Genomic DNA, 12638 nt, shown 5'->3' with positions numbered 1-12638 from the left:
TGCTATATGCTACCACACTGCATTTATCAGCAGGAATCAATCAATCAGTGCACTTATATATTTAGTTATTGTTTAGCACTACAAGTAAATTGGAATTTCCAGCTTACTATTAAAATACAAAAACATTTTATTTTAAAACCATATTTTTTGAGTGCTCTATTACTCAGACTTGAGGCTGGGACGAATCAGGCCTGGAATAACCAAGAATCTATGGTCTTCAGCTAATGACTAGTAGAATTTGGTTAATGGTTAAAGGGAGTACCTGGGTTGTGGTTGCTACGTAATGTGCTTTACAACCACCTTGTTTCATGATGGAAATTCTGGTTAGCAATGGAACTACTATAGATTAAATCTTCATGTGCATGAGCATCTTTTGCAGTAGAAAAAGGCTAAAAGCATATTCCCTGTTACTTGGACTTGTTTCATAGACCTTTCTAGAATATAAAATCCATTCATTTCCAAGCTGACTTAGTCAAGGAGTTGAAGTAATTGTTCAGAGTGAAAAAGCAGATATAGAAGAAACAATAATGTAGGAGCTAGGTGTACCAAGGACACTACTATCTGTCCAGCCATCACCCTAAGGGGGGGGGGGATCTTTGATCCCCTCTGGGAAGGTCCACAACTTGGGAGTCCCTCTTGATCCACAGCTGAATTTAGAATAACATCTCTCAGCTGTGGCAAGGAGGGCATTTGCCCAGGTCCACCTGGTGCAACAGTTACGGCTTTATTTGGACAGGGAGTCTCTCCTTAATTCATGCCCTCATCACCTTCAGGTTCAACTACTGCAACACTCTCTACATGGCGCTACCTTTAAAGAATGTTCGGAGACTGCAGTCCATCCAAAATGCAGCCGTGCGAGCTGTCATGAGCCTTCCTAGGTATGCTCTGTCTCGTCAACACTCAATGAGCTGCATTGGCTTCCGATTAGTCTCCGGACACAATTTAAAGTGTTGGTTGTTACATATAAAGCCCTACATGACTTAGGATCAGATTACCTATGGGACCGTTTCTTGCCTCATGTATCCCAGCGGCTGGTCAGGTCTCTCAGAGTTGGTCTTCTCCAGGTCCCGTCAGCCAAGCAATGCTGGCTGGCGGGCCCTAGAGGAAGAGCCTTCTCTGTAGCAGCTGTGGAATATAGACACTCTGTTCCAGCCTATGTTATGACAGAGTCAGGGATGAATGTGAATGAATGGTTTTAAATGACATGGGATTTTTAGGTTTGGTAAATTAGCATGTTTAAGGAATTTGGTTTTTAAACGCTTAGTTTTAATTTTCGATTTCTACTGTTTTATTTGTATGTACCTATTTTACGTTGCAAGCTGCCCTGAATCTCCGGAGAAGGGCGACTTAAAAATCTAATTAATTAATTAATGCTTTATATCTATCACTATATAGAAGCAGCAGGTGGTAGTTATGCTTAGCTTCAGAATTCACCTTCGACTTCAGTTACAATTTTTTAAATATAGAAGTTGAGCTCCTGATAAGTGCTTTTCATTTGTATCATTTTTTCATGTCTAATATGTATCTGCTGTATTGTATAATATTTAGATATATGTCATAATGCATTTAATAAAGTAACTAATGAATTCAATACAAAGTTTTTCTAAGTTTCAAAACGGTTGGAAAGCATGTATGTACTGCTCAAGCATTTATGAAGCAAAAGCTAGATAGATGCTCTGTCTATTATGGATAATTTTGTGATTTCTCACCAATATACTTTTGCGTGGTCTTTTCTGAGTTAGTTCTTACACCCTAACATTTAATGAAAAACCACTACGGCCTACCTTCTTCCCATTACCCCAGTAACTAGTTGTGACTTCCAGAGGAAAAATGCAAACATTGCTGTAAATCAAAAACCACAGCAACATACATTTGGAGACTAAGAACCTGAGATGCTTTTTCAAAAGGGAACTGGACTTCATTTTTCTTTGAAGATGTTTTGCTTCTGATCAAAGAAGCCTTCTTTTGTTCTGACTGAATGGTGGAGAATAGAATGTTTTATATTCCTTGAAGTCATCTGTTTGTTAGCACTCTCTTTGAGAGGTTAAGGCCACTTGGAAGTTTATTTGTGCCCCCAGGGTCACCTGATGGAACTGCTGAAAGGACTGTACTGTAAACAGGAGATAGATGGCATGGTACTCCCCCACCTCTGTTGAAGGCCTGTTTAATTTTAATGTTGATGGCCTCTTTTACCATTATTCCAAACCAGTGGTTCTCTCTGTTCAAAGTCCAATTCTAGACAGAGTTTCTATATGCACAAAAATTAAAACAACACTAAGATGGAATGATGATTTTAGGCAAGGGACATGAAACACTGATGAAATCTCTCTCTCTAGCAATTCTTCCTTCTAACACAAAAAACAGGCTTAGAATTTTCTCTTCCACAGCATTTTTGCTCTCCTCAGGGTTAAAAGCAAGTTTCTCTTGCTTACTGTTTAAAAGAACAAAATGGTAACCAAAGCACTCCTCCTGATTAATTGCTAAAGCCAATGAAATTTGGAAGGGAGAGAAAATTACCTTTCCCCTTGATATCTTTAAAATCCTGCCTGGCTAAGAGATTCTACAGAAATTTGATAGATGGCAGGGAATCTACCAAAGTCTCAACTTGAACCAATCCACATGACAATATGGATTTAATCCAAAGTAAATATTAACAAACTGAATTGTGTGTCATGTTCAGAATGTGTTATAAATAAAATGTCTAGTTTCTGTGTTACAACATAAAAAGACACACCTGAGCAAGTTCATAATATCCAGCTGAACAGGCTAGACAAAGGAGACTTTCTCCTTCTTCAGTGTGCTCGTTCACACTCCGTCCTTCAATAAGCAGCTTCCGCACAGCATTTACATCTCCTTCCGAACAAGCTTCAGCCAAACTGCGGCTACGGAGATACAGAGGAAATTATTTGTAGCATGAATATATTATTAATATTAATATTTAACTGAGATATCAGACTAACATAAAATATAGACTTCAACATGCCATGAATATACAGTGAAACATGTTATGATTACTGGAAATGAACAATTATACAGTGTCAAAATGTTCAAATTATAGCCCATTATTTATTAAGAGACCTGGCTTCTTTTAGCATTGCTGTACTTATTTTTAAATGTTCTGAGAATGCAATTTTACAAAGTAATCTATTGAGCAGTTTGGAAATGCTCTAATCTGAACAAAGCTACTACTTCAATATCAAAATGGTTCAATAATATGAAAATTAGTCCATTCTGTGCTTTAGGGGGATGTACAGTTTACATACAAAACATTTCAAAATGTATCATGTATAGAATTGACACCTCACTTAATTTTCCCTAAATTTTGTGGACCTATACCTCTATAAATTGAAGCCCTGTAGAATTTGTAGTAGTCCTTGATTCACCAAAAGTGTGTATCTTATACCAGAGCAGTATTTAAAGACTGAAATCTTGCAAAACTACATTTCAAACAAAACAGTCAATTTCAAAATTGCACTAAAATCTTTTTACAAAAATAACAGGCATATTCTTTTCTTGTGTGCAAAATGCCTGCTATGGTCTTGCCATGGACCACAATATGCAATGTCGTGTTTGGAAAAAAATGGCTAAGGAAGAGTTCATGAATTGAATCCTTTAAGCTTATAATTATGACTACAAATTCAGTTGCTAGCGATGATCTCCCCACTCTATGTTGACACTTTCAGATGATCACACAAATATTCCCTGTGTAGAATTTCCTGCAGAGAAGAGGCAGAACTGTAAATTCTCTATAATGCCTTCCAAGCTAATGATCTGTAGAACATATCAATTTAAGGAAGAAATATTTTCTTAAATTTGTATAGTGTTTGTACATGTGTCTGCGTGTTGTGCATATGTGCGTTTAATAATTGATTTTTAAAGCAGAAATGTAAGAAATGAGTAGCTTCAGATAAATTAGTTCAGATAGATTAGTTTCTGGTCACAATTAAAAGTGTTGGTAATGACCTTCATGGCATCGGACCAGAATATCTTCGAAACCGCCTTCTGCTGCACGAATCCTAACGACCAATTAGGTCCAGAGAGTTGGCCTTCTCTGGGTCCCGTCGACAAAACAATGCCATCTTGCGGGCCCCAGGGCCTTCTCTGTGACGGCCCCGGCCCTCTGGAACCAACTCCCCACGGAGATTAGAACTGCCCCCACCCTTCTTGCCTTTCGTAAGCTATTAAAGACCCACCTATGTCGTCAGGCATGGAGAAGCTGAGCCCCTGGGTTATATTATTTATGTATGGTACAAGTGTGTTGTATGGTTTTTAAATAATTGGTTTTCGACTCCTTTTAATTAATTAATTATTAGATTTGTATGCCGCCCCTCTCCGCAGACTCAGGGCGGCTAACAGCAGTAAAAAAGACAAATATAACAAATCTAATATAAAAAGTAATTTAAAAAAACCCAATTTAAGAGACCAATCATACAAGCAGACATACCATGCATAAATTTTATAAGCCTAGGGGGAAGGGAATATCTCAATTCCCTTAATGTATTAGATTTGTTACATTGTTGTTATTGTTGTGAGCCGCCCCGAGTCTTCATAGAGGGGTGGCATGCAAATCTAAATCTAAATAATAATAATAATAATAATAATAATAATAATAATAATAAATATTTACTTGTCCATCTGCCCTGAGTTTGCTGTGCTTTCAGCTCTCATTCGGGTAAGTGCAGCAGCAGCTTCATCCAACGCACAGCTGACTGAAGAGGTTAGTCTGCGAAGCACCTCAGGATCTGCAAAGGCTTTACCATCAGCTGTGGATAACTTACCTATTCCTTTTATTTTAGATCACAGATCAGAGGTTTTATACCCAGAAAGAGGAAAATAAAGAAAATTAACAAAATACTATTCACACTACTAATAGCGTGATAGCAAGCTTAGGAGAAACAGTAACAGAAAAAGCAATGCAATTACAGTATTATCATAATATTATTCATAAGGTGGTAACATTCTACAAAAAAAATCACATTCAACCAGCAGAGGAAAAAAGCTAACTGAGTAATATTACTTATTTTTCTGGAAGTGGTATCATTTCAAAATTCATTTCCAGAACAGCTAACAAATCAACACCATTTAATATTTAAAATGGATTATTGAAATCAAATATATAATTTGCAGATAAAATATACTTAGTATTTGCTAAAGACTGAAAACTCTAAACGGTTTTGAATTTTAAAAAATCTGACACTAAAATTTGGCAAAGGTAGACTTTTAGAATATTATTCATAAATAAGAAACTATCAAAATTACATGGCTTATTTCTGATAACAGGGACCACCAAGATTTCAAATGAAGATCAAAATGTCTGGGCAAGTTATATAGGCAAAAGCATTTTTTCATATAACTAGGTTATAGTCATACAATGAAGTAAAACTCACTATAGGAACGTGAGGGAGGCATTTCCATATTAAATAATGGTGAACACCAATTTCAACACAAATCCCTTGTTATGTATTAATTAAAATTTACAATATTTAAGTTACTCCAGAAATCAAATACAGACATTCCTCAGTAGCTACTTTATTAATTGGCAGACATTTGTAGATATGATAGCAATAAAATATCCATTTTCCAACAAATGTACACATTTACAATCAAATTTTGTGCATTAATAACAAAACTTATTAATATAGAACTCACTAATGGCTGATAAATTTTAAGCAGCAGTGCCAGCAGGTTGAGGAGGGATCTAATCAACTAATTAAGATCACAAACCTGAGCCTACTAATTTGAGGTTAGTAACTTGCTATCTTGAGGTTATCATGTTCTGTGTACTGCAGAGAATGAGTTCAGGAAGAGACCCTTTGTTTAAGCCACGTAAGGTGGTTAAACCCTCTCTGAAAAAAAGTTAGGCAGAGGAAACTATAGTTTTTATTTTATCTGAATGAGATGGTAGTAACCAGTGACCTTCAAAGCATCTCAGTTGAAGTGATGTGCCTGGAGGCTGTGAGGGTCTGGATGGGCATCAATAGGCTCAAGCTGAACCCTGACAAGACTGAATAGCTGTGGATTTTGCCTCCCAAAGACAATTCCACTTGTCCGTCCATCACTTTGGTGGTGGTGGGATTCTGACCCACTCAGAGCGGATCCATAACTTGGGAGCCCTCCTAGAACCACAGAGGTTAGAGCAGTGTTTCTCAAATAGTGGGGCAGCCCCCCCCCCCGGGGCGCACAGAGCGATGCGAGGGGGACGCATGACCCCAGGGAACATGCTTCTTTTGCCACAAGGAGTTGGGGGTTTTTGCATCGAACAACACACAGCCCAGAGTAGGAGATATAAAGTGCAGATAACAAACCCTTTAGAAACACCATGGAAAATATTTAACAGGGATGAAAAGAAAGGAGGGGAGAGATGGAGAAAATGAATCTTCTGAAAGGTAAGACGAGGAAATATGATGAAATGTATGTAGTGCTTGGCTTCACTGTGGGAGACGAGGTAAAGACTGGTATGTTTACTGTGTTAAAAATGTTGAGAGTGGACAGCATGAAGCCAAATTAATTAAGGCGTCACTTAAACACATTACATCCCAATCACACTGATAAGCTGCTTGAGTTTTTCAGCGAAAACATGCTGAATATTGCAAACAATCATCCCGGTGGATAGTTTCCGGGGTGTGTGCATGTGTGTGACGACAAAATGTTTATTTCTTCTGGGGGGGGGGGAGAAAATAATTGTGAAACACTGAGTTAGAGCAACATCTCTTGGCTGTGGCTAGGGTAACTTTCAAACAGGTTCGCCTGGTGTGCCAGTTGCGACTCTTCTCACAGTCACTCATGCCTTCGTCACCTAGAGGCTCAATTACTGCAATGCACTCTACTTGGGGCTACCCTTGAAGAATGTTATGAGACTTCATTTAGTCCAGCATGCAGCCATGTGAGCCGTGTTGGGTGTACCTAGGTACACTCATTTCAGTCCAGCACTTTGTAAGCTGCAGATCAGTCCCCAAATGCAATTCAAGGTGTTGGTTAATACCTATAAAGCCTTACATGGCGTAGGACCAAATTCTCTATGGAAATCTGCCTCACATATCCCAGCAACCTGTTAGGGCACACAGAGAGTCGACCTTCAGTTTCTGTCAGTCAAACATTACTGGCTGGCGGGACCACAGAGAAGAGTGTTCCACTCCCACTCTCCTCGCCTTCCAAAAGCATTAAAAATACATCTATGTGGCAGACATGGGGCCATGAGCGATAGCTTCCGCTCCGTCCAATAGTATGAATTAGGGATAACTGATTCTATTCTTGCAAGCCTCCCTGAGTCCACGAGGAGAAGGGTGGACTATAAATACAATATAAAATAATGAATGAATGAATGAAATAATCCAATAAATAAATCCCTCTCTCTCTTTTGCTCTTTCTCCTTAGGACCACTTAATGACAAAATTGATGGAACAGATTGCAATTGATAAACAAGGATATTTTATACAAATTGAATAACTAAATTTAATAATAATATATTAAAAAATTCAATATTATCATGAATATTCTATAAATTATTGTTCTTCAAAATCAGTGGTGTGTATTTACCTGCAGCTTCTAGTAAAGCTTCTAATCTAGCTTGGGTTTCTGGATCTACTGTTCTGAGATCAGTGCCATCAGCAGTACTTGACAATAGCAATTTTGAAGCTGTCTCAAGCATTGGATTCTCCAAATCATCCTGATCCAAAGTAAATGATTCCACCTGAAAGAAAAAAATGAATTTTAATGCATATATTTATATTGAAATAAGGGTCTCTCCATATAAGAAAATTTAACTATAATGATTTGTTTCAAAACCATCTACTTGGTTTTATGAAATGTTATGCTAGTTTTATGAATTTTTAGAATTATAATCATTTCTTCTAACTACTTCTCTGTTCTCTTTTCTAATTTACTATCTAAGAACCACAATCATTTCTTCTATTTGTAATTATTATATTTTCTAACAATTGTTATCATTTCTTCTATGTTTTGCTCTAACTAAATTCTTAACATTACTTTGTTTTCCTTTGTCAAAATGTGATAGAATTCCTGAGTAAAGGAGCTGAGATAGACACACAAACCTCTTTTTAAAGATTTTTTTAAACTTCCACTTAGATTCTTGAGAGAGAATTGTTTTGCACCAATTATTAAACAACTAAAATTGTTTTATTATTTTATTCTTGCATTAGGAAGATAGTTCATTTAGTCTGAATACTATAAACTAAAACCTGTGACCATCACTTGAATTCCAACAGCACTTGAATCATTAATTTATCTACACAAATATATTTGAACAGGAATAAAATTTACCATGACCAACAAGTTTCTGTACTAATAACCTACAGAATATAGTAGCTTATATTCTGATTGTATTCCTAAGTAAGCCAAAATGAAAATTATTTTTTAAAAGACAGCAAGTAAATCAAGAATTAGAAAGTCATCCAGAAATGTTTTGCAGTTGTTCGGAAAATATAATTAGTAAATGCAGCAAAATTTGTTACAATGATTTCATTATGTCTTTCCACAGTTTGCTAAACATTTGTAAAATAAGGCAAACAGAACAAAGCTGAGTTTATATATCAAATAGTAAATTTGTAATGAATAGCATGTTGAAATAGAAACAACAGTAGGATTGTCACACTAGAACCATATATTAGAACAATTTAAAATTTAAATTAAAGTTAAGCAATTCAAATTCAGCATGTTCCTAAATTTGAGAATGATATTGAATATACCATGTTATAAATATGAGAGTAAGCAACTTTTACAAGTATAAATCTCATTGAAAGGATCTTCCAATTGATTTCAGCAAGATTATAACTAGAGGCACACCTTCAGATCGCCTTTAATGTTGATTTGAAGTCTTGATTCATTGATCTAAACCCAGTAAATTAATAACAGTTCCAATAATACCATGATAAACCCCCTAAAGTATGTTGATCTATGTTGCTGGACTATGACCCAAATTAAGCTTTTAAGCAGAATTCATGTGGTCTACTTCCAATGATATCAATGTATGTTTAATTATTAATAGGACAGCCAGAAATACTTGTACCTGACACATTAAACTTGACATATTTCTTGCCCACATTGCCCCTTAGAATCAGAGAACAGCACAGGATCAAAGAGCAATCCCAATCTACAAACCTGAACTTTTAGATTCCAACCTATTCAAAAACAAGTCCTAATTCAATCCCGGAGGGTGACTTTCTATTGACCGAGATCACCTTTAATTTATACAAATTTAAAAAACAAAATATATATATAATCCAATATACTTTATATTAAATAATATATAATGGATGCAACCAAACAGAAAGGACCAGAGGGATTACAATATACTACTCATATGGCTAACAATATAAAATTTTCAAATATTTCAAAGTTACAGAAAGAAATGTGACTGGAGAGAAGTCACACAGTATATATTTCTATATACTTTTACTAATCTGAGTTCACTTTTCTATTTTGGGAATTTTCAATACAGTATGTATACGCATACACACAGACATATAGACACAGTTTATTCATACAATTCATTCATTCATTTTATATGGCCACCTTGTCAATTAGTATTCCTTAGTTAATGGGACCAGAAACACATCTATCCTGTCTGATCAGATCAGATAGATCAGAGGTCTGTAATTTTAAACAGTTTAAGATTAGAGACCTCTGATCTATCTGATCTGATCAGACAGGATAGACATGTTTCTGGCCCGTTTCCCATAGAAAACAAAAGACTGGGAGCCATAAAAACTGGGCATAGCCAACTAGACCTCATCACTTCCACCCAGTCACATGATCACCTCCCCAGCCATGCCTACCCAGACTTTGTGGTTCCTGATGTTTTCTTTTCTGTGGGAAACAAGTCTCTTTCTCCCTCTCCCTCGTATGTGTGTGTGTGTTCCTTTTTGAACCATTTCCAAAAATGATATTAACTATATTTTTCTGGTACTGAAAAAGTTTTGTTTTGAGCCATAATACAGTTCTACACATTACAAAGCTCAGATTATGATAGTAAATATAAATAATTTTGTTCTTTAAATTAAACCAGGCTTCCTTGGTTTTTGATATCCATTTGATATTGATGTTTCATCAATATCATCCTATTGATTGAAAGGACTCTAATTTCTCCTTCAAATGAACACATTACCTAGAGGTTTACTTATGTACTTTTGTCTACACCAATAGTTTTGGATTATTTTCTTCAAATAAATGAAAAAACCCCACTAATGTTATTTTTTAAACTTGACTAGATTCTCCTTATTTAGTTTTAAGACTAGCATGGGAAACGGAACACATTTTAGTTCATGCCTATGTAGAAATATTGAATATACAAAAATCTTCACAAATCTTTAAGAATCACTTTTGTACAGTTTTGTTTAGGAAATATTTTTTTAAACATTCAAGTAAATGGAAATGTGTAACAATGACAATGTTTAGAACACAGTTTAATATCCTAATAGAAGAGAATATATATAGCTCAAAATTTAAATGTGAAGTCCTTGACATTACCAGTATCAGAAATATCTGCAAGCAAGCAATCAAGCTCAGAGAGAATTAAGGACACCACAGTTTAACAGGTACATAAAAGCTAATCATTTTAATGAATAAGAAAATTAATTCAAACCAATAACAGAAATGGACTTGCTAGGAACAAAACAACTATGATTTTCTATTTTGTCATGTTTCCTTTCATTAATAATAAGGATCAAGAATGCATTTAATCAGTTGTTCCTAAAAGTTGTACCAGGTTGACTATAGTGAACTATAAATTATGGGAATCAAACTTAAATGCAGCTTAATGAACAAAAACTGAGGGCACCAGCTTGGCTGTTTTAAAAAGTTACCATTGGTTATAAGTATTAGCACCTAAAAATGTGGAGATAAAAGAAACCAAGCTACTTGCTCCATCACTTTAACTATGCTAACTAAAATAATTTAATGGTAATCCAGTAAATTTATGTTGTTATAAATTATCAATGAAGACAGCGATATTATTTTCAGTACAGTGGAACCCCGACATAAGAGCTGCTCTACTTAAGAGCAACTCGAGATAAGAGCTGGGAGGGGAGAGATATTTTTGTTCTACTTACAAGCCCAAATTCGAGATACAAGCGCCAAGGAGCTGTCTCCTGAAGCCAAACGCTAACTTCCGCGTTCGGCTTCAGGAGACAGCTGCGAAGCGGCGCGCGTGTTTTAAAAGGTTGCAGCCGGCCTGGGGGGCTCGGGGGGGTGCTTGCAGCTGTCTTTCTTGCTCTTTTTCTTTCTCTCTTTTACCTTCCCTTCCTCTATTTCTTCTTTTCTTTCTCCTTCCCACCTTCTTCCCTCCCTCCCTCCCTTCACTCATTCCTCTCTTACTCTCCCCTTTCATAAGTTTCCTTGCTTCCTTCCTCTGTTCCTGTCCCTTCCCCCTTTCTTTCTTTCTTTCTTTCTTTCTTTCTTGCTCTTTTTCTTTCTCTCTTTTACCTTCCCTTCCTCTATTTCTTCTTTTCTTTCTCCTTCCCACCTTCTTCCCTCCCTCCCTCCCTTCACTCATTCCTCTCTTACTCTCCCCTTTCATAAGTTTCCTTGCTTCCTTCCTCTGTTCCTGTCCCTTCCCTCTTTCCTTCCTTCCTTCCCACCCTCCGTCCATTCATTCACCCATTCCTCTCTTGATCGCTTAAAGCCGGTCCCTGGTGCAAAAAGGGTTGGGGACCTCTGTCCTACAGGATTGGGTGGCAGAGAAGTTGAACATATGTAAATTTAAAAGTTTAAGAAAGTTTACAAGTTAAGTGAAAGAAACTTCATTATTCATTTATATGTACATGTACATTTCTTCATTAAAAACATGTCTTTCTGCATAATTTAGACTAACTTTGTGAGTTTTTTGAGGGCTGGAACCAATTAAAATTATTTACATTAATTCCTATGGGGAAAAGTCGTTCGAGATAAGAGCTGCTCGACTTAAGAGCCCAGGTCCGGAACGAATTAAACTCGTATCTCGAGGTACCACTGTACAACTTATTTCTGAAGAAACTATTGTAGGATTGCAATTTTATTATAATGTGCTAAAGAAACGAAGTTTTCAATAGGAAATGTTTTATTTAAAGTACAGCAGATTCCATTCTTCCCAGATGAGGAAACTGGCATGCTGCAAAAACAAAGTCATAGAATCTCTTTTTGTTCCATTTCATATATAGGATGCAGATCTAAATACATTCTTTGATAATGAAAATTGTAAGTTACTGGAGTCCAAGTATTTGGTATGCCCAGAAAAAAAGATGAAAATTTAAACTAAAGGGGACAGAAAACTACAGGGATATAACATAAAGCAGCCATTTTGTGAGAAGATCTCCAATTCTCAAATATACCCAAGTAATCCCAAAAGATGGAGCGCCCTTTCATAGAACAGAACAAATTGTCTACATTGATAATTTATCAATTCAAATAATGATTTTCCACAAATATGCAACACACTTTCATTTGTGCAATAAAGCAAGGTATAAATAAGACGCCCCCTATTGAACTGCTATAAAAATTCAGATATTAAAAATATTACTTACATGTGTATATAATTCAGTTTTATCTAAGCTTCAACACTAATTGATTTCAAGGCTACTACCACCTGCCCAAAAAAACCCACCAGATAAATATTTTTTTTTTCAAATCCATGACATCCTAAACAT

General features: G+C 36.1%; 1 protein-coding gene across 7 annotated transcripts in view; it reads right to left on the bottom strand.

Moving 5' to 3' along the window:
- The window catches only part of ANKRD17 (ankyrin repeat domain 17), a 133808-nt gene that overhangs the window by 88101 nt on the left and 33069 nt on the right, over positions 1 to 12638 (bottom strand). For all 7 annotated transcript variants that reach the window (XM_070726723.1, XM_070726724.1, XM_070726721.1 and 4 more), the window contains exons 2-4: positions 7537 to 7690; positions 4628 to 4784; positions 2735 to 2882 (exon numbers count right to left, since the gene is read on the bottom strand). In XM_070726723.1, coding sequence (XP_070582824.1) covers positions 2735 to 2882; positions 4628 to 4784; positions 7537 to 7690 — 459 coding nt within the window. The remainder of the gene's footprint in view (positions 1 to 2734; positions 2883 to 4627; positions 4785 to 7536; positions 7691 to 12638) is intronic.

Source organism: Erythrolamprus reginae, chromosome Z (genome assembly GCF_031021105.1).
Source record: "Erythrolamprus reginae isolate rEryReg1 chromosome Z, rEryReg1.hap1, whole genome shotgun sequence".
NCBI classification, from domain to species: Eukaryota; Metazoa; Chordata; class Lepidosauria; order Squamata; family Dipsadidae; genus Erythrolamprus; species Erythrolamprus reginae.
The sequence above is the reverse complement of the archived record's forward strand: the minus strand, read 5'-3'. Positions and strand labels throughout refer to the sequence as shown.